We start from the raw sequence: 23,138 nt of genomic DNA, 5'->3' as shown, positions 1-23,138 counted from the left end.
AGGAGGTGGAGAGAGGACATGACGCTGCTTCCGGAAGCCATGCAGAGCCCCGGCATGCACGGAGCAGAGTAAGCCCCCAACCCCGCTACCTGGCTGGAGCGCGAGGGCCAAATTAAAACATTTGAAGAGCCAGATGCGGCCCCCAGGCCATAGTTTGCCCACCCCTGCTCTAAACCATGCTAAAACCTCGAGTAGCACAATTCAAGAACACTATTAAGCCACAGTTAGGTTCCATCATCAGTAAGAACAAAACAATTTCTATCCATGTCTGGGAAACCCACTTACAACACTGTTAAATTTCAATATCTAGGCAGGACTTCAACACGTCCGTCCTACTGACTAAAAGACAGTGCTACAAGAAGAGGCTGATAGATTGGAACACAACGGGAGTAAGCAAACTTCAGTCCTCTTCAAACTCAGGCAACGTGGCAGGATTGTCATGGTTTGTAAAATAGATGGGCCAAAAAAACCATGAGAAGAACTAAGTTCTAGGCCTTTCTGCCCATCTGGAAAATGAAGATAATATTCGGCTTCTTCACAGGGGCATTGAGAAGCTTAATTAGGTAGCTAGCGTTTATAAATTGCTTGGAAAACAAAGCTCTACATAAGTACTCAGTATGATTATTTCAAACCAACTGCCTTTACTCCAGTGCAATATTTCTTGTTATTGTGCTTAATAAATGGCCATAAGTAGATACTACAGCTAGCACCTAGTTGAAGTAAATAAAGGGGCACATATTTAGAGTTCATATGCTTATTAGAGGCAGTTCGCGCCAAAGCTGGATTGAAAAGGAATCCTTTCTATTTTATGCAATGAAAACCATTAGAAGAGGCTTATCATAAAGAAAAGCAAAATTTGATGAAAAGACAGAGGGCCTGTCCCATATTATGGCTGTAGCCCTACCAGCAACATCCATGTCTAAATAGCTTTTGCCAGCATAGATTTCCTGGCTGGCACAGATGGGGATTTTTGTCTGAGAACTGTGCTAAAAGTAGTGTTATAAAACTACACTAAATGCCACCTGGGGAGATGTAGGTGGTCTGCTGTGTTGTAGAGCAGAGGTCTTCCCGCCTGCCCCTCCCCCAAAAAATAAGTAAATAAAAGTGTGTCCGCACTGGTCAGGGAAATCCAGCTGGGTAAACTCCTAGGTAGAGATAATAGACTTAGTATAGACTCAGCCACGAAGGCCTAGGAAGGGAAAAGGCAAGACAAAAGTACAAAGATGATGGACAGAGTGCTCGTTTTAAGAAGTGAGCCACTAAAGATATAAACATTGGCTCTCACTAAGGATAGATGTCCCACTGTTTCCTGGCTCTTTCAGGCAAATGCTGAAGGTGTGAAAAGACGCTGCAGAGCAGTGTAGAGTTTGGAAGGTGAAAGTGTCAGTTTAAATAGAATAATTCTAGGCCTAAATGCTGAGGAGGTTCCCTTGTGCATGGAAGGTGCATGTCGAAGGACAATGAAGAAACTAGGGTTACCATATGTCCGGATTTCCCCGGACATGTCCTCCTTTTGTGTGCTAAAAATAGCGTCCGGGGGGAATTTGTAAAGCACTCACAATGTCCGGGATTAGCAGAGAGTGGCTGGGAGGGCTGCAGGGAAGTCCCGGGCTGGACTCAGGAGCAGCTGTAGAGGAGCCGGATCCGCCCTGCATTCTGAGCCAGCAGCTCCCTTGCAGCCCAGTCCAGCAGCACTGTGCAGGACCAGACCGGGTTTTGTTGTGCAGGGCCAGACCGGGTTTTGTTGTGCTGGGGAGCTCAGCCACGTGTCCGGCTCGGCTGCACAGAGCCCAACACTCTGTTCTGAGCAGCAGGGTAAGGAGGTCAGGGGGCAGGAAGGTTCTGGAGGTGGAGGTCAAGAAACGGGGGGGGGCTTTTTGGGGGGAGTGGAGAAAGTTTTGGGCAGTCAGGGTACAGGTAGGGGGTAGGGTCCTGGGGGGCAATTGGGGGGGGGTCTTAGGAGGGGGCAGTTAGGGGACAAGGAGCGGGGGGGGTAGGGGGCTGGGAGTTCTGGGGGGGAGCTGTCAGGGGGCAGGAGTGGAGAGAGGGATCGGAGCAGTCAGGGGACAGGGAGCAGAGGGGTTTAGATGGGTTGGGAGTTCTGGGGGGGGGGCTGTCAGTGGGTGGGGAGTGGTTGGATGGGGCGTGGGAGTCCCAGGGGTCTGTCTGGGGGTGGGGGTGTGGATAAAGGTTGGTGCAGTCAGGGGACAAGAGGCAGGGAGGCTTAGATAGTCCTGGGGGGCAGTTAGGGGCAGGGGTCCCAGGAGGGGGTAGTCAGGGGACAAGGAACGGGGGGAGGGTTGGGAGGTCGGGGGGGCGGGAAGTGGGAGGGGCTAGGGCGGGGCTCCTCCCGTCCTCTTTTTTGCTCGCTGAAATATGGTAACCCTAAAGAAACGTATTTCAAACTTGAAGAATAAAACATAAGAATTTAAACAAAAAAGATTAATTATGATTGAGATATGGAAGGATAGATTTGATTGTCAGGGAGATGGGTTCTCCAGGGTAAGGTGGGCTTTTTTGCCAATTAGAAGGCCGTGTCTGGATAAAGTTGTCAAGGCACAAAACCAACATTCTGCAAAACTGAAGACATAGTACTGTTGGAAAAGCTACCTCTTTCTGAGGTTTGAATTCACCAACAGCTTTTAGACTAGTTACAATAATCTACTCCAGAGGACTCAGAGAGAATTAAATCATTAGTACGCTTGAGTGAGCAAGGAAACACTTCATGGAGAGCTTTTTATCAATACCAGGCTCCATTTTGCAATTCTGCAATAAAAGCAGTAATTGACCTGTTTTAACAAGGAGCTAGTCTCTCATCCCTAACAGTTTTACTTTTCTATCTGTGCGCTCTATTTTGTTCCATTAAATGCCAAGTGTATATCTGCCTTGTTAGGACAAATTAGTCAATCTGTGATGCAACAAGATATGGTCACAAAAGAATTCTTCCTAGTTAATTTGCCCTGATTTTCTCTAACATTTATGGTTTACTGTATTTAAACGTAGAAATCAGATATAACCAGCTCTCACAATGGCCCAGTACTTAGTTTCATTTTGTTTTCTACTCTTACACAGACGTTTGATAAAAATTGGAATACATTTTTTTAAACTAGGAATGACTATTTTTATAATCAACTGAGTGTTTTTGACAAAATTTACCCCATTTTCTTTTCCCCTAATACAGGACAAACTGAGGACATCTACTTCTCTGACTAATCACCAGCCATGTTTATTCAATACATTTATTGCAAGGATTAACACTAAATGTTATACAAAGATGACTTGTTAATTAAAAATAAAAATAAATTTTAAAAACACCGTAGAATCAGTAAACCTTTTCTGACTGAATTTCCAGTGTTTTAGCTCATACACGCCTGCCAGCTTGACATTAGCGAACAGACATTTGGGAAGAAAAATAGGGATTTTTCTTTGAACTACACCGAACTAGGGGTGCTTTTTAAAGGGCAGGGATAGTTAGCACATATGCTACATGGGAATGCAGTAATAATTTACACCAAAATAGCACTTTTCAAACTATTTCAAAGCACTTCACAATAAACCCACTCACCTCCCTATCAGGGGGAATATTGACTACTTTTTACCAATGGACAAACAGGCTCAAAGAACATAAGAACGGCCATACTGGGACAGACCAAAGGTCCATCTAGCCCAGTATACGGTCTTCCCACAGTGGCCAATGTCAGGTGCCCCAGAGGGAATGAACGGAACAGGTAATCATCAACTGATCCATCCCAGCTTCTTGCAAACAGAGGCTAGGGACACCATCCCTGCCCATCCTGGCTAATAGCCATTGATGGAGCTATCCTCCATGAACTTACCTTGTTCTTTTTTTAACCTTGTTATAGTCTTGGCCTTCACAACCTCCTCTGGCAAGGAGTTCCACAGGTTGACTGTGCATTGTGTGAAAAAATACTTCCTTTTGTTTGTTTTAAAAGAAATTACAGGTATGATTTTCAAAGGTGCCAAAGGGAATGAGGCGCATAACTCCACTGGGATTTGGGCATTAACTCCCTTTGGCATTTTAAAAGCTGCATTTTATGTAAATTGCTTGAGGTCAGAGCATGTCCACCGCAGAACCAGGAGCAAAACTCAGAGTTCTGACTCCCAGCACACATTCTAATTATAGGTCAGGCTGCTTCAATGCCAAGGGGCACATGCTATTAGATAGGAGTCTTTCAGACATTACGTTAACACAAGTCAGTGTCTAGTTCTCCAGCTAGAAATGAAAATCACTTATGTTTGAAGAATAGGGAATAATCCCAATGGTTTGGCCATTATGTCTGCTCATTAACAAAAAGTTCTAGTTTCCAAACAACATACAAACTACAGCCAGGCACATACTGGCCGCTATTTTTGCCTGGATTATCCATGCACATTACATTTAGATAACGTCAAGAACACTCAAAGAAAGAGCAATACTAAATAAAAGCAAACTATTTCTCGCTAGTACTGTTTTGCAGACACCTGTCCCCAGATGCCTTCCTTGCAACATAACTGGCACTTCTCAACTGAGATACTGTATCCAGTACAACTGTTCATAAGCCCAATGCTGAGGTTTCCACCTTCTCTAAATCCAGTATGTCGAGATCAAACTCACCTTGGCAAGCCCTGCCCTATGAGCTCCCTGTGATTCGATGTAGGCAACATATTTCCCAAAGTCCCGAAACTCCTCTAGGGTGGGACGGAAGGTCATGATCTTACAGCCGGGGTTCTGCGGACTTGGGTTTTCAGACCCCATGTTTCCAGTGAGTTTTCAGCACCTGAAAAATGAAAAGGCAAAGGGGTGGGGAAGTGAGAGAGAGAGGGAGAGAGAAAGCAGACAAGTTAAAAGGGGAAAAAAAAGACATTTCTTCCCTCGCATTCTCTTGCACAAATCTCAAGATAAACATATGCAAGCTTCTCCATTTTCCCCATTCAAACATTTCGGAGCCCTATTGGTAAGGAGATGGGGAGCTTTTTGCCAGAAACAATTTTAACACTATGTTTTTATAATCAGTGCCCATGTACACTATGCAGAGCCACAATCGTAAACAAAAATTCGATTGTAAGCAAGGTCGGAACAAGCTTTTCCCTGACATCTAGTGATGAGATTGGGGGAGAGGAAGGGTGTAGATTTCATGGCCAGACTGTATTTACATGAACACACCTACTATGCCTAGGTATCCAGCAGACAGCTGTGTTGCCCAAGTGATCAATTTTGGCTGGTGTTGAGTTACAAATCACTTCAGTATTGAATGCACAGATAATGAAATTTTGCTATCCTTATTGTAAGAGTAAAGGCCAGCAGGCCTGTATTAAGGCTCTGTCTACACAAGCACTTTTGTCAGTAAAACTTTCTTGGTCAGGGTGAGGAAAAAAAAAACAAAAACAAACACACACCCCTGACCAACTTAAGTTTGGCCCACAAAAAGTGCTGTGTGGATAGCGCTGTGTCATAGCCGACGCCGCTCATTGGGGGTGGTTTAGTTATGCCAACAGGAGAGAGCTCTCTCGCCAGCAAAGAGCAGCTACACGGGAGACCTTACAGCGGCACAGCTGTGCCGCTGAAAGGTCCGTAGTGTAGACATAGCTGAGGCCTGTCCTGATTGAGGGGGTCACCTTCAACTGAACTGAACTCGCTGACATGGGGTTCAGATGCCAAATTGCAGTGGAAGGAGAGAAGGTGGGGACAGGTGTTTCCGCCTGGCGGTGTGGGCTCCTCCTAAGAGTCAGGCACCATTTGACCTGCTCCTCACCACTGCTTAAAAACAGAGCTGATTAGGCTCCATCAAGAGTCTTTTGTTTTGTTAAGCAATCACTTTTGGTGATTTCAGGTCTAAGTGATGAGCCACGGGCCATGTCTACACTAGCAAGCTTACAGAGGCACAGCTTTACCGATACAGATATGCCACTGTAGGATCGCTTGTGTAGCCACAATATGCCGATGGGAGAGAGGTCTCCCATAGACATAATTAAGCCACCTCCAGCGAGTAGCAGCAGCTATGTCAGTAGGAGAGCGTCTCCCACCAACACAGCAATGTTCGCATCGGTGCAACTTATGAGGCTCAGGAGGGGTGTTTTTTCACACCCCAGAGCAACATACGTTAGGTCAACAAAAGTGCTAGCATAGACATAGCCTTAGACCTGCTGCAGGACAGCGTTTCTGTGGAAGAGACTGCCCAGCCTGTACTACCAGTGAGATTCCCTCACTAGCTGCTAAAATCACGAGAGCTGGATGGAACCTCAACAGACCGACACACAGAGGTCACAGTAAAGAGGCACGTGGCAGCAGAAGGTGATGGCACAGGGCCATCAATGGCAGAACAGAGTGGTGTGGTGAAGCGAATGGTGGCACGACAAATGACAGCATGCAGCGACACAGGTGGATGGTGGTAACTGTGAGCAGCTGTGGCAGCAGCAGCAATGAAGGCATTGTTTGATGTCCCTCTCCCACGCATCCCCGTGGGAGGTGAACTCACATGAACCCACTTCTGAACTCTGGTTCTCTGCTGACCAAGGACAGCAGCTGTAAGTGGGCTAGGGTGGAGGAAGAGGGGAGTGGCATGTTAAAGGGACATTTGTTTGTTGGATTTTCACACTGCAAGGTGAGAAACGGAGGCAAAGGCCACTGGCCAATGTACTCTGGGCAGGAGTTTTGCTCATGGTCAGATATGTGCAAATCATGGTGTTTTCCCAAATTAATGCCAGGTTCCTTGCCCTGTTTATTAAAAATGTTCTTTGCTAACACAGACTCAGTGTTTGCGAGTGGGGAAGTATTGCCTCTTAGAGGCACCCAAAGGTGGTGTTTAATTTTCCCAGATTACTGGGTGGGGCTCAAGCCAGTTCTGTGGGGAATTGTTAAGAGGGACCCCTGGATATTGAACCCAGCCCTTGGTGCTGCTGACTCTACCTGGCAGAAGGGTTACACTATATTTTAGATGTTTTGTTCCAACAAACAGTTTTTTAATGTGGATTAAAACAGCACAGTCCTATTTTTCATTTTAATACCATTTATTTCCTTTGCTGAGGCTTATGACTTATATTTACATTCCACTCTTTTCAGTATTATAGTGTACAGACATGATATACAGTTTTTGTACTGGTATAACTATTGGTTAGGGTTGTGATTTTTTCCCTACATGTATAGTTATACTGGTACAATCCCTTTTGTGGTCACAGTTACACCAGTGTAGAGGTGCTCTGGATGTAGAAGAGCTGGACCAGGCAAGACTAGAATAATGCTGGTCAGAAAGGGGAAACACTTCAGAGAGCTAGATAAGACATGGCTACACTTGCAGATGTAGAGTGCTTTGAGTTAAACCAGCCTTCGTAGAGTGCAGTAGGGAAAGTGCTGTAGTCTGTCCACACTGACAGCGCACTGGCGTAGCCACATTAGCAGCTCTTGCAATGGCCACAGAGAGCAGTGCATTGTGGTAGCTATCCCAGCATGCAAGTGGCTGCAATGTGCTTTTCAAAAGGGGGGGTGGAGTGTGACAGGGAGTGTGTTGTGTGTATGTGGGGAGGGAGGGAGAGTGGGTTTTTGGGGGGCTGAGAGCATGTCAGCATGCTGTCTTGTAAGTTCAGACAGCAGCAGATCTCCCTCTCCTCCCCCTGCTGCCTCTCTCTCTCATACACACAGCATTCCACAGTAATGGTTGCTTTGTCTTGGAGCAGATAAGCAGCTGGCTGTCAAACGGAGCTTTCAAAGGGCATATCCAAAACAATGACAAGAGTGGCCACTTGACTTAAGGGGATTATGGGACGTTTCCGGAGGCTGATCAGAGCGCAGTAATGCAACACCTCGTTTACACTGACGCTGGGGCGCTCCAGCGGGGGCGCATCAAACGTTATTCCACTCGCCAAGGTGGAGTACCAGGAGCGCTCTAGCTGTGGAGTCAGAGCACTCTATGTGCCTTGCCAGTGTGGACGGGTAGTGAGTTAGTGTGCCTGGGGCTCCTTTAATGCGCTGTAACTCACAAGTGTAGCCAAGCCCATAGTCTTCACGCTCCATTAAAGGCTCACTAATGGGGAGTGTGTAAGTAGTGCAAAACCTCAAGATTCTGTTTGATTCCTCGCTAAATCTGTTGACCAAGTAGCATCAATTTCTTTCCTTTGCCTCCAGCTTGCCAGAAAACTTTGTTCCTTCCTCGTGGATCAGGACTAGGCCACAGTAATCCGTGCATGTCACCAGCTATAATTCATACTCCTGGGGGAATTCTGCACCACTGCACAATGCAGAATTTGCACTGAATTAATGTTCTGCGCTAAGGTGACCACCCATCCCGAACTGGGCAGGACAGGCCCGAAATGCAGAGTTTAAGTCCCAGTCTGAAGGACTCCAGTACAGCAACTATCCCAGATACCCTGCGGCGCTGCTCAGCGCCTGTCCAATGCTCAGAGACCGTGCCAGCCTCTTCCCAATAGGAAGGCTGAGGTGGGCCTTAGTCCCCCTTTGCCATGAGGCCCCTCTCCTGGCCAGGCCAGAAGCCAGAGTTGGGCAGTAGTAAGAGCTGCCCAGGGAGCCTGAGCCGCTGCAGGGAGCCCAGACCTTCCACCTGCCTTGGGCTGCATGCCCCAGAGAGTGGGGACACAGGTCAGGGGTTCCTCTCGGGCCCTCCAGCCCCCCATCCAGGGCAGGTGGAGTGGCCTGGGCAACTCTTACCACCGCCCAACTCCGGCTTCTGACCTTGCCAGGGGGTGGGACCTTAAGGGAAAGAGGAGAGGCTGGGAGCGTGGCTCCTGCATGTGTCTGTTTTTGCCTTTTGAGAAGGTGGTCACCCTATTCTGCACAGAATTTCATTTCCCCCCCCCGGCAGAATTGGCACTGCAGAACTGCTGGCCGCCACTAGGGGCCACTGGACCCAGCAAAACCAGGCTTCCCAACTCACAAATAGAGGACACTGCCGGTGGGAGGGGAAGGGGATCCTAGCAGCTGCAATTCCTAGCACACCCTGAATGAAGGAGGCAGCATGCAGTGAGCGGAGCCCCTGTGCAGTCTCAGCCATGCACAGTCCAACACTGAAGTCACCACAGGAAACTCCATACAAACCTAGCCAGACCGGCATCAGGCTGTTTCACCCTCTGGATCCCTGGGCTCTGGGGGGAAAGGGGGTGGTGCAGGTGTCTAGCCCCGCGGCTGGGCTCGGCGGGGGAGCAACACCCCCCTCCAACAGCCCGGCAACTGTACCTCCCCCCTCCAGCTCTTCCTCCCCCCCGGCAGTGTCCTCTTTTGGGGTACCTCTATATGATAGCCCTACAGGGGCAGGATGAAAAAACAAGAATTAACTAAGAGACCAGAGGGGCAGTTTCCCCCCCCAGATATGTCCAGCTAGCACGTGACACACCAGACTCAGTCATCCAACAAAAGCATAACAGAAAACAGGAGCTGGGTTGTCAAGGGGTTTCTTTAACTTTCTACTCCTGGGGGAATCTTTTTTGTTGTCTGTATTGTTACAGACATACTTGCTGACAGGCATTTTGAAATAAGTTACCAAAATGATTGAAACTGGCATGATTATGTTGTGTTATTTTGACAAATAAAATATGCAGAATTTTAAAATAATATGCACAGAATTTTTGATTTTTTGGTTCAAAAATTCCCCCAGGAGTAAATTCATTGTATCCGACATGAAATGAGAAGACTATGCACAAGTTCCAGCTGGTACAGAATGTGGCTACCCATCTTCTCCCTGGTTCAGGCTGCCATGATCACATCAGGTCTGTGCTCAATTCCCTCCACTGGCTCTCAATCAGCTTCTGATGCCATTTTAAGGCCTTGGTCCTAGTTTTCAAAGCAATTAATATGTCAAGCTACAGCAAAGACCAAATTTCAATCTATGAACCCCTCCTCTGGGACAAGGCACACCACAAAGCCCAGGATGATGCAAGTAAGAGCTGGGGACAAAGCATTTTCTGTCAAGGAGATCCAGCTATGAACAATTATCCAGACGAGATCAAACAAATCCAGAGCCTGATCATCTTTTGGAAATTTAGCAAAGCCTCTCTCTCTCTCTGAGAAAGCCTTTCCACCGTGATACTCACAACCCAAATGCCCCTTTTATTCCAGAACCCCTCCCAACCTCACCCTACCTCATCATAAAAAAAAACACACGCAGAACTCTGACAACATAAAAAGGGAGGAATGCCAGAAACTCTATGAAGTCTCTCAGGCCAGGTCTACACTAACCCCCTAATTCGAACTAAGGTACGGAACTTCAGCTACGTGAATAACGTAGCTGAAGTTCGAAGTACCTTAGTTCGAACTTACCTTGGTCCACACTCGGCAGGCAGGTTCCCCCGTCGACTCCGCGGGTACTCCTCTCGCCGAGCTGGAGTACCGCAGTCGACGGCGAGCGCTTCCGGGTTCGACTTATCGCGTCCAGACTAGACGCGATAAGTCGAACCCAGAAGTTCGATTGCCAGCCGCCGAACTAGCGGGTAAGTGTAGCCAAGGCCTCAGATAGTCAGTGATAGGGAGCAAACTCTAAGATAGATAATGACAGTATAGTTTATTCCCCTTCCCCTATGGGAATGAACTATACCAGAATAACTATGTTTATACCAGTATAACTGTCCACATGGGGGTAGGAGTTGTACAACTTGTACCATCTGTGTGTTTAGGACAAGGCCCAATGATAGCTGATGGCTTATCCACAACCTTCAGCTTCCTCCATTCATTATGTGCAAGTGGTTGGACCTGAATGAATGACGACAGCTAAGCTTTTCCACCAACTTCAGCCCTCTCTAATCAGTATGTATATGGAAGTAAGTGGTTGTCATTTAAAATTGTGGCAGCATGTTTTTTTCTTTTCCTCCATCTGTTTCAATGACAGCAACTCATGCACTAGGTTGGGAATAAAGATAGCTTTTTGCTTGAGTACTAGTTTCTCAAGGTTATGATAGAAGCTATTTAGTATGTGAACCCTGCATTATAATTTGATTAAATCTGCAGTGTGTATGGAGACAAAGAAGCATCAGACACTTCATAAAAATGTAGATGAGTCATTTTTTAAATCTCCATCAACTCAAATAGCAATTGGATAACTTCCTTCAAATTTGCAGTAAAAATTCTATTTCACCATGAGCCACGTTAACTTCATAACGGTAAATTTTTCAAGTATTAATTTAGAAAGTTACAAGGATGGCCAAAAAAAAAGTCCTAATGGAACTCAGATTGCAAACTTAACTATGGAGAGAGACTTAAATATTTTAAATTGTGTGTGTCTATTCACTATACCCATGGAATATCACTAGAGGGCAGTAAAGGACTTTAATCCTTAAAAGTATGTAAAATGGGTTACTACAACCTGCATGCAGCAATGCCACTTGGGCTTTGACTTTGTCAGATCTCACAAAATAAAGCATGGTTGGTCTGGGCCAAGTCAGTACTGGGATGGGAAACCACCAAGAAAAAAATCCAGGCGCTGCAGTAAGTGATGCTGGCAACACATTTCTGTGTTTGTTAACACTGAACCAACGCTCAGCATTGAGCTGTTTTTGCAAAAGACAACGGAGGCGCTTGTCACCTATAATTAAAATATCTCTCAGCCTATTCGTCTAAAGTAGGGTGTTAAGCCTGATCACAGTGATAGAAAATTCCCCCTATGGTTTCAGTTGGGTACAATATCATTTATGTCTAATATTAATGGGAACTTTGAGGGGGGGTTTCTAATAAAGCACCCTTTTAAATAATATTTTATTTACAAGTTAAGGCTTTACACATTCCACCACTGTGCTTATGAGGTCCTTTACTGCAGGACCAAAACCAACACCACCAAAAAAGTTTGGGCCCATTTCTTCTTAGCCCATCCTTCTGTGCGTACACATCTGCCTTAAGCCTCTTCAGTTGCAGCTTTGCTAATGCTGCTACCAATAAATACCCTCTTTGCAGAGCCTGAAGGGCTGGCAGGAGAGCTCATCACCCAGAGCAAAGCATGAGAGGTGCAAGTGCTCATCAGCAAGACAGTGAAACCAACTATTCAAAGTGCTGTCAAATGCCACCAAATCAACAAACTGGAAAAACAGAGATTGCATTCCCACCCCCACCCCCCACACACCCCTCTACTCTAGTAGTGGTATGAGTTATAATTTACTTGCAATAGCTAGATCATTCTCAGAAATAATCATCTTCAAATTGATAATCCCTTTAAGCAATTGCCACAGTTCACCATAGAGCAGGCTGCATTTCAGTGGTGAGGGAAGACATTTTTATATATAGTACTTAACAGGCTTTGTGATGCTTCTACATTAAGCCTGCACGTTCCTGGGCAGGAAACGTGTTTCATCTCCATTTGTATGTACCATTTACACGTACTGTAGTATATAAATGTTTTACAATAATACTGGAGAGTGAACAGTATCTCCTGTTGCCAGGGTCTGACCAGTGGAGCTGATTAGCATCTGATGCCGGTGCAATCCATCAGTAATTTTCTCATTAGTTATTTAGGAAAATGCCATTTACCAGGAAAGCACAGCAAGCTGGCACTGAATTCAAACCAGGGATGACGAGTCAACACAAGAATAAATTTCAAGATGAGGTTTACAAAAGCACGCAAATTCTCACCCAAAAGTGAATCAGGAAACTGCACAAAAATTCTTTGCGCAAGCAGAAAATCAAATTCAAGTCCAGTACTAGCACTGTTTAAAAACGGACCTAAAAGATCCTGGCATAGGGCACGGACTCAGGAAGTGCCTTCTTGAGGAGAATCCATGCTAATGCTGTTGAGACCATCTGTTCCAGGGATGCCTCCCCATTTTAGGCAGCTTTATTATAGTTCCCTGACTGCAATGTAAGTATTCTTAGCCAGCTCTTATCCCATCTTCTCTCAAAACTCCTGCCCATCATTCTGCTTTCCGCTCGATCTGCCAGGAGAGGATAACTAACAGCGTATGCGAAACTGTAACAACAATGTGACTAGTCTTATGCATGGGAGGTTATTTCATCTATCACAGTTGTGAATTCCCCAGAAAAAGCAAGAGAATGGTGTCCAGCGCCCTGGAGCGTCACACAAAAGGAATGAGCAAAGCACCTTGGATTTTTTTCATAACGTTTAATCTGATGTCACTTTTCTAATGAGAATCTTAACAGACATCTCAGATAATACTTGATGTTCAGCCAGTTAACCTAATCAAACTATTACAACCGCCAACTATAGAACCCATGAGGGCCAGGGGAGTCAGTTCTCTCATTTCTCATTACAAAAGGATCAGCAGAGGGACACCTGTATGTAAACAACATCCTGTTACCAACCAAGGCCATGTGCTGTTCTACATGAGTAGAAGCACAGACGCTCCAACGGAGCACTCAGACATCTGGCTTTTGAGGTGGAGAGAACAGTGTTTTTTTCTTTACAACTGCTTTGAAAATTGCTGTTGTGTTGTACACCGCCCTTCACTGCTGGCTGCTCACCATCTTCCAATCACACTGGACGAGCAAGAAAGCAGCTGAAGCAGCAAGCCATAGCATCGTAAGTTTTGCAGTTTCAAGGAGGAAACAATGCTAGCAAAAACAGATGTGTTTTTTTGTTTTTGTTTTTTTTAAATGGGCTTAAAACCTTTTCATTTATGTTAAGACTTCGCTGAATTTGTTTTATAATTTAGACATATCAATGTTTGAGCATTTTTATAATCTATTTAAATGTTTACAGCTGCATAAAAGTGTGTTTTAATTGGCTTTATTTTTATTTAAATTTTCACAATGCAGGAAATTATGGGAGGGTCAGATAATTATTTAATGATACTAGATGCTGAGATTCAAGCAGTTACAGCTTTATAACAGTTAAAACACAAATTGTCAACATCCTATGTCAAAGTAAATAATCTTAAAATCAAACTAAGTTTTAAGCAGCACTATTCTTGCTTTGTCGATCAGTAAATTTCAATTATTACCAATGGAAATTTTTTGCACTGTTTGAGTATGTACCATGAACTCAATGCTTATTAATGTTTACCAATAAAAATCAAATCCTTCAAAGCCTATTTATGTTGTATGAACATCTGGAAAGTTGTTTGCAAAATATCTGACTTTCCTGTTTCTCTTAACTTAGGCTTGGTCTACACTACCCCCCCTAATTCGAACTAAGGTACGCAACTTCAGCTACGTGAATAACGTAGCTGAAGTTCGAAGTACCTTAGTTCGAATTAGTTCAAACTTACCTTGGTCCACACTCGGCAGGCAGGCTCCCCCGTCGACTCCGCGGTACTCCTCTCGGCGAGCTGGAGTACCGCAGTCGACGGCGAGCACTTCCGGGTTCGACTTATCGCGTCCAGACTAGACGCGATAAGTCGAACCCAGAAGTTCGATTTCCAGCCGTCGAACTTGCCGGTAAGTGTAGCCAAGGCCTTAGAAATATCAGGTCTGATCTACACAGGGAAAGAAGAATGTCAACACAGGAGGAGTAACACTGGTAAATTGCCCCTTAGGACTGTCAAGTCTGGTCTTCTCTGAGTTTGCTGAAGGACCTCTTGGGAGTTTCTGAGCATGTGTACTGTGAGCTCTCAAGCCATAATTCAAGTGGTGGAGGGTAAGAGGCTGTTGCATCTTTAGAAAAAAACATTCTCCACAGTGTTCATTAGTCATCAAGTTAAATAAACACTAAAAATAAAAACTACTGAATCTTCTTCCCTTTCCTCATTTACTCAGCTTTGTTTCTCTCCTGTGAAGTCATAATTTCATTACATCCCCAACCACAATAGAACAGTTTCCCAAATTTGACCATAACATGGCCCACTTCTTGAGAGACTGGGTCACAATTCATGCTACAACTTTTAACCAAGTCTGTAACCATTTATTGGCATTGTGTGGTAGGCCATCCCCAGAATGCATTGTTTTCATGGGCTGATGATGCTCCTGTGTGTATGTCCTGCAGGCACTTTATCCCCTATGGGTTAGAAGTTTGCTATGGGATAGCTAACCCAGATACACACATGATTAGGTATAAAATAGGTATGGATGTGCTAATGAGCTCACAGTGTCCCAAAACTGCTGCCTGGACACAAACTAAACCAGTGATACCCAGACCTCAGTGGTTCAGGAGCCAAATTCACCTTCAACATTACCCAAAAGAGCCACAGTAGTGTGAATTCATTATTTCATTTACTATAGTACAATATATTCACATTTAAACAGCATAACTGGTGAAATGTTTAGTGTATATATATTTCTCACAGCAAAATGACTGGCCAAGTATTATATCAACTACAATTGGTTAACAACACAGTAAAAGCACGCTTATTGGTTAATAATTAAATCACGTGTTTTAATATCATTTGCTGCAAAGAGTTGCAGGAGACACATTAAAGAGCCACTTGCAGCTGATGAACCTCAGTCTGAGTATCACTGAGCTAAACCAAACCATTTATTAGCAGTAATGGTGAGTGACCATGTCTCTGATCTGTTGCAAAAACACCAGATCTAGTTGAAATATGGCTGGACCTTTCAAGGGACTGATTAGACTGAAGAAAGTTTAGTTGGGGAGAGAGAAAAAAAAACAAAGCAGTTCTACCATTTTTTTTTTTTAATAAAATAAAACACACGCGTGAACTCTGGACATTCTGCTAGCTGACTTGCTGTTTGTCCCAACTTCCTCCAATCCTTGTCCCTCGGTCCTATCATTGCCACCCTTACTCTCCTAGCCCTTCCATACATCTATTCCTATCCTCCTCCACGCTTATTCCTATGTGATAATGGAGTCTCATGCAACATCAACGTATGAAGATTCAGCAAACGTTTTAGTTGAACCCATATGCAAGGTCAGACCAACGCAAGAACCTCAAACAGCTACATGTGGGACAGACAAAATTGTCCAAGACCACGGCAGGTTGTTGTACCCTTGTTTGTGCTCTTCGTGTATTGCACATCATGTAATGCGCCTTGCTTCAAAGCGGTTAATGGTGAGGGGGGGAGGGATAGCTCAGTGGTTTGAGCATTGGCCTGCTAAACCCAGAGTTGTGAGTTCAATCCTTGAGGGGGCCATTTACTGATTTGGGGCAAAAATCTGTCTGGGCATTGGTCCTGCTTTGAGCAGGCGGTTGGACTAGATGACCTCCTGAGGTCCCTTCCAACCCTGATATTCTATGATTCTATGACATGAAAAATTCCTGCCACCTTGCCCTCTCATGGCTGTTGCTTTCCAGTTGTTAGGGTAAACCTGACATGCTTTCAAGTTTAACTTCAGAGTGTCTTTATATTGCTTGCATTGGCCACCATGAGACTGGGTGGCTGTCTTTAGCTGATCACTTGGCTGTTCGAGTCAAATGAGATTGCTCGACAACTCAGCTGAACTTTTATGAGCATAATTTGTACATCAGACATGCAACAACAATTAAGGATTTTGATATTGGGAATCTTGTCCCACCCATCTGACGCTGCAAAGAGACCAGACTTAACTGATCAAGTTTCCTAATGTGGCAGTGACCTGCTGTCCATGTCTCACAACCATACAGAAGCGTTTGTAAGCACAACTGCCCTATAGACATTTAGTTTAGTGAGAAACAAGGTGGGTCTCTCTTTCACCAACAGAAGTCAGTCCAATAAAAGATTACCTCACCCACCTTGTGACTTTCATATCCTGGGACCGACACTACTACAACAACACTGCCAACATTTAGTTTAGTGCTTATGTTGACAACTCCATCATTCTATAGGCAGTGTGACTGCATTCCAAATGCAGACCTGGCCTTGGCTATATGGTGAGTAATATCAATAGTACCATTCTGAGACAGCATACTCTCTAGATAGCAAAACTTGTCCACAGACTTATGAGGCACGTCATCGATCTTAATAACTGGGTAGGCGTGCACATCCCCAGGCACAGGTTGGTACAGTATTTCAGTTTTCTTTAGGCTGACTGTGAAGCCAAAATGACTGATTGCACAAGCAAAGTGATCAGTTATAAATTAAATGTCATCAATTGATGATTATACACTGGCTGCTCACTCAGCAAATAAAAGCCCCTTAAATGAGTAAATCTGCCACTTTTGTGCAAACACAGAAGCACTCCGGATTGAGCAACTTCTCAGCAGCGTGGAAATAGATAAATCCTCTATCAGTGCCATGAAATTAATCCATAAGCATAGCCAAAAAGGATGTAAAAGTGTGGGAGCCAGCCTGCAACCTTGCTTAGACCCACTGGTGACTGGAGAGGGGTCCGATATCTCACTAGTTTCCACCACTGTGACCATCATCCTCATTATGGAAGGGCCAAATGACAGAAAAACTTTGCAAGGTATCCAAATATGAACAAAAGTTTCCAGAGTCCCTCACAATTTACAAAGTAAAAAGCTTTAGCTATGTCCAACACCATACAAAGACCACGGTTTTGCTCCCAGCTCTTTTCCTGAACCTAGGGGGCTGTGATGATCATGTCTATAGTGCCCCATCCACAGAGAATCCTGGAGGATGGTTTTCACAAGATAGGTATTCACTATATTCAGTCTGACCCCTACAAGAATTTTCTGAGCAATAGAGACTAGGGAAGAGCTACAGGGATTAGCAGTTTGCCCTGACACCCTTACATTTATAGAGGTGAACAATGCTGGCATCCCTGAAATCCTGTGGCATCGATTCTCATTCCCAGGTAACGCAGGAGCGCCATGTGAGGTGCCTTGCACTGTGATAGATCTCTGCTGGAAAGACATCTGATCTAGGTGGTTTCATTTATGACATCTGCATGATTACTATTATGGTCTCTCATAAGGCGGGGGACAAGCACAAGTTCTTTTAATAGGAGTTGTAGAAGAGCATTGCTTGATTCCTCAGAAGCACTGGGAGGGTGATGGAGAAGCTAACTAAAACGTTCCATCCTTCAGTCAAGTTTTCTTTGTCAACTAAGAGCTGGTCTACACTTGAAAAGCTACAGCAACACAGCTTATACCACCGGGAGAGGTTCTCCCATCGGTGTAGGTAATCCATCTCCTCCACATACACAAATTTAGGTCGGCTCAACTACAGCTCTCAGGGGTGTGGATTTTTTTCCACACCCCGGAGCAACATACCGGGGTCAAACGAGTTTTCTAGTGCAGACCAGCCCTAAGAGTCTATTGCAGTCCACAGTTTGTATGAGGGTTATCCCATTGCACTTGGGGCCATACGCAGCATTACGGCCAGCAAAAATGTTTTTGGTGTCTTCGTTGTCTGCTGCCAGTTTTAATTCCATTGCTTTCTTTTCGCACCACGGGCTTTTCATTTGCCAAAGTCTGGTCTAACCATCTGTTTTGCTTGATGATATGCAGCCTTCCTGGATGCTGAATCTCTGTCTGCTATGTGTTCAATGGATAGCATGCAGTGAATTCAAGAGCAGACATATTTCGGGATCATCCTCATCAAACCAATCCTGATGTTTCCTCTTCATGAAGTCAAGAACTTCACCAGCCATATAATATGTAGTGTCCCAAAAATGTTTCCAGCATGCCTCAACATCCACTGAGAATGCTATAACTGAGGGAAATACTTCCATGATTTTCTCTTGGAATTAAAACTGTTTGTCTCAGTTTTCCAGGCTTGAAATATTGATTTTTTTCCCCCACTAGTTACTGTCTATGTTGCTTTAGAGCAGTACTGAAAGACAGTTGACTTCTTATAAATCTATGGTCTGACCAGCAGCTGAAGCCTCTCATGACACGAGTGAGTCTGACATTGGAGATCTCTTCACCAAACAATAATGTAACCGATCACATCAGTGTTTTAAACAAGGATGCATCCAGGTCATCTTATGCTTATTGGCCTATTGAAACATTGTTGGTGATAACAAGGTTGTATTCATTGCATTTGGAACGTATTAGCAAGCTGTGAGAGCCCACGTTACCAACTCCATGATGCCCTATCACATTGCCCCATGCTGTATAGTCATGACCAGTCCTGCCATTAAAATCACCTAGAGATTACATGGGACCACCCTGATGCTGCTATCAAGGTTTTGGCAGAAATCCTCCTTATCCTCATCTGGATGGATCACTATTGGTGCACCTATGCTGATGACAAAAGCATAATGACCTTTAGCCAGGCCAATATGGAGGAGCACAAGTTTGTCATTAACACCTTCCAGTGGTGACTAAAGTTTGCGGACAACCAAAGAGCATATGGCAAACCTCACACTAGAGCATCTGCATTCCTCCTCAGATTTGCACATCCAGTTCCGTCCCCACTCATCAGGTTTGTCATCCTAGTCTCCTTGCCTACTCAGTAGCAGTTCCCCTCCCCTCGTTCCGCCTCTCCCCCACACTTGCTTTTAGCCCCAGTCTCCCTTCCTGGGGTCTTCATCCAATCTCAGTCTTCCACACCTCACTTGCACATTGTCCCAGTTCTCCCGCATCCTAACTCCTTGTCAGAACTGTTTCTCCCTGTGCCCATTTCCCCCTGCCACTAGGAATCAGTGAGTCTCCCCCCATACCCCCTCATCAGATTTCCCCACCCTCCTCCCAGTCCCATCTTCCCCCCACAGCTCCTGTTTCCTTTACTGATCACAGAGACCTCCCCCGCCCCCCACAGCTCGCAGTCTCCTTGCCCAACAAGTTCTAGTCTCCCCTTCCCTTCCCTCCCTAGCTCACAGCCCCAGTCTGTCATTCTCCCCAGCTCTCAGTCTCCTTGCCAGCCAGTCCCAGTCCCACCAGGATCCTTGTCTCAATCCACTCCTTTCCCAAGCCCTAGTCTGCCTTCTGTCCCCGCTCTGCTACCTGAGGGACAGCAAGTTGAGGGTGGTCACAGAACACAGAAGACAAACTCCACGCTTTCATTTCCAATATCTGCCCCTTCCTGGGGCAGAGCATCAATTACAGGGAAAGTCATTCTCAGCTCTGTAGCCCTGTGCTGGAGCATGATCAGTCACTCTGCCAGGATGGCACATACCCAGTCCAGTCACACACAGGATCTGGGAGATGCCGGAGTATCCTCAATGCAGATGGAGTCAATGGAGATTTTAGTTGTTAAACTTTAAGAAGTCTCTACTGAGCATGTGCAAGTTGTGAGTTTACAAAGTTTTTCCAGTGGTATTGGTCCATTACTAGATGGATATGGTAGAATTATCAACACCACAGACAAGGCAGAAGTATTCAGTAAATACAGTAACTCCTCACTTAACGTTGTCGTTAGGTTCCTGAAAAATGTGACTAAGCAAAATGATGTTAAGCGAATCCAATTTCCCCCATAAGAATTAATGTAAATGAGGGGGTTAGGTTCCAGGGAATTGTTTTTTCACCAGACAAAAGACTGACTGACTGACTGACTGACTGACTGACTGACTGACTGACTGACTGACTGACTGACTGACTGACTGACTGACTGACTGACTGACTGTCTCTCTCTCTCTCTCTCTCTCTCTCTCTCTCTCTCTCTCTCTCTCTCTCTCTCTCTCTCTCTCTCTCTCTCTCTCTCTCTCTCTCTCTCTCTCTCTCTCTCTCTCTCTCTCTCTCTCTCTCTCTCTCTCTCTCTATATATATATATATATATATATATATATATATATATACACACACACACACACACACACACACACACACAGAGTATACGTTTTAAACAAAATTTAATATTGGTACACAGTGATGCTGATTGTGAAGTTTGGTTGAGGTGGAGGAGTCAGAGGGTGGGATATTTCCCAGGGAATGTCTTAATGAACTAGCAAGTAGCTGAGCCCTCAAGGGTTAACTCTCTCACTCTACAAAGCAGCAGGAATGGAGGGAGGGGAGACTGCATCGCAGACAGACACACACACCATGTGTGAGAGAGAGATGCACATTTCCCCTTTAAGTACACTTCCTTGTTAATTAGATCAGCTTGCTGAGACCGCAGCTGCTGCCAGCAAGCTCCCTCCATCCTGAGCCCTGTCGTGTGTCCCCCCTGCTCTATGGAAGATGGGGTAAGCAGGGTGCAGAAGCAGGGGGACACCCTAACATTAGCCCCCCCCCTCTTCCTCCCCACAGCAAGCAGGAGTCTTGAGGAGCAGCTCCAAGGCATAGGGCAGGAGCAGCACATGGCGGTGGGGAGAGGGACAGCTGCAACTGCTAGCCTGCTGGGCAGCTGCTGCACAGGGAACTTAGGGGAGTGGGGAGCTGATGGGGGGGCTGCCAGTTCGCCCTGGTTCCAAGCCCCCACCAGCTAGCTGCAACGGGCTGCTCTTCCTGCAAGCAGTGGACAAAGCAGGCGGTTGCCAAATGACATTAGAAGGGAGCATTGCACAACTTTAAACGAGCAAGTTTCCTAACTGATCAGCAACGAAACAACGTTAACTGGGACGACTAAGTGAAGAGTTACTGTATTTCTGTTCTGTATTTGGGGAAAAACAGAGGATATAGTCTCATCATGTGGAGAGGATAACACTCTTTCCATTCCACTAGTGTCTCTAGAGGATGTTAAACAGAATCTTCTGAAGTCAGACATTTTTAAATCATCTGGTCCAGACAGCTCGCATCCAAGAATTATAAAAGAGCTGGCTGAGGAGCTTGTTGGACCATTAGTGCTTATTTTCAAGAAGTCTTGGAGAACTAGGGAAATTCAAGAGAACTGGGAAAAAAAAAAAAAAAAAAAAAAGCTAATACTGTGCCAATTTTTAAAAATTATAAATGGGATGACCCAGGTAATGATAGGCCAGTCAGCCTGGCATCGATCCCAGGCAAGATAATGGAGTGGCTGATATGGGACTCAAAGAATAAAAGGAGGGTAATGTAATTAATGCAAATCAACATGGGTTTATGGAAAATAGATCCTATCACATTAACTTGGTGTTTTTTTTAAATGAGAATACAAGTTTTGTTGATAAAGGTAACAGTGTTAATGTAACATTTATATTTCTGTAAGGCATTTGACTTGGTACCACACAACATTAATTTAAAAATTAGAACTATGTAAAGTTAACATGGCACACATTAAACGGATAAAAAACTGGCCAATAGGTCTCAAGATGTAATTGTAAACGGGATGTCATCAAGCAGGTGTGCATCCAGTGGGTCCGGCAGGTTCTTGGCCCTACACTTTTTAACGTTGGGGGGGGGGGGGAGTAGTAAACAACGAGGATGACAGGTTGGTGATTCAGAGTGATCTGCATCACTTGGTAAACTGAATACAAGCAAACAATGTATGTTTGAATACAGCTAAATGTAAATATCTAGGAACAAAGAACACAGGCCATACTCAATGAGGGACTCTATCCTGGGAAGCAGTGACTGAAAAAGATTTGGGGGTTGTGGTGGATAATCAGCTGAACATGAGCTCCCAGCCATGGGTGACTAGTAGCAAAGGGTCAACTTCCCAGCATCAACTTTCTCCATCCCATAAGGTCATCCATATCCCATAGTTTTCATGCCTTTTTAAAAATCCCCTGGACCCTCATGGGCCTCCTCACTGTCCATCTCATCTAACCGAAGCCTGCAAAGCTCTGCACTGCTGTCATGACTGCTGCAAGCACAGGACACACAATCCTCCAGCATTTGCAGACCCACAAAAACCAAATCACTGGGGAAACACAATGATTTTGTGGAGACCAGACTTCTCTGGGACACAGCAATACTCAATTCATGGCTGCTGTTGGTGTACACAGAACAGCTGCAGATGGTAGAGTGCTGATTCTAAAAACAAGAAACAAGCACTGACTGGTGGGATCACATCGTAATGCAGGTTTGCGATGACGAGCAGCGGCTGCAGAATTTTTTATGTACAAGGCCACACTCCCGGACATGTGCATCAAGCTTGCCCCAGCCGACCGGCACAGGGAGACCAGAGTGAGAGTGGCACTGACAGTGGAAAAGTGAGCGCGGCACTGACAGTGGAAAAGTGAGCAATGATCACACTGTGGAAACCTGCAATGCTGGATTGCTACAGGTCAGTGGAAAGTCATTTTGGAATTAGAAAATCCACTGTGAGGGCCATTTCCATGCAAATGTGCAGGGCCATTAATTGTCTTCTGCTATGCAGGACTGTGATTCTAGGCAACGGTCAGAACATAGAGGATGAATTTGCAGCCATGAGGTTCCCGAACTGCAGTGAAGGAATAGATGGCACTAGACCACCTTGCCACGGAATACATAAACAGAAAGGGCTACTTTTCTATACTCATGCAAGCATTGGTGGATCACCAGGGATGCTTCACCACCATCAGTGCTGGCTGGCCAGGGGAAGGTACATGACACCCACACCTTTAAGAACATTGAACTGT

At 45.2% G+C, this 23,138-nt stretch overlaps 1 protein-coding gene and 1 long non-coding RNA gene across 13 annotated transcripts in view; one reads left to right on the top strand and one right to left on the bottom strand.

The window, feature by feature from the left end:
* Nucleotides 1–23,138, bottom strand: part of KDM4B (lysine demethylase 4B) — a 165,998-nt gene that overhangs the window by 127,877 nt on the left and 14,983 nt on the right. For all 12 annotated transcript variants that reach the window (XR_010594959.1, XR_010594960.1, XM_005281166.5 and 9 more), the window contains exon 2: nucleotides 4,616–4,778. Coding sequence is in view for 10 of the 12 variants with exons in the window: in XM_005281166.5 (XP_005281223.1) it covers nucleotides 4,616–4,756 (141 nt within the window). In the remaining 2 variants the exon portion in view is untranslated. The remainder of the gene's footprint in view (nucleotides 1–4,615; nucleotides 4,779–23,138) is intronic.
* LOC135977459 (uncharacterized) lies at nucleotides 13,467–17,083 on the top strand. The gene is made up of 2 exons (XR_010594962.1): nucleotides 13,467–14,042; nucleotides 14,343–17,083. It is a non-coding gene; the product is annotated as an uncharacterized LOC135977459 (long non-coding RNA).

This window comes from Chrysemys picta, chromosome 25 (assembly GCF_011386835.1).
Source record: "Chrysemys picta bellii isolate R12L10 chromosome 25, ASM1138683v2, whole genome shotgun sequence".
Lineage (NCBI taxonomy): Eukaryota > Metazoa > Chordata > Testudines > Emydidae > Chrysemys > Chrysemys picta.
This window is presented reverse-complemented; position numbering and strand designations above follow the sequence as displayed.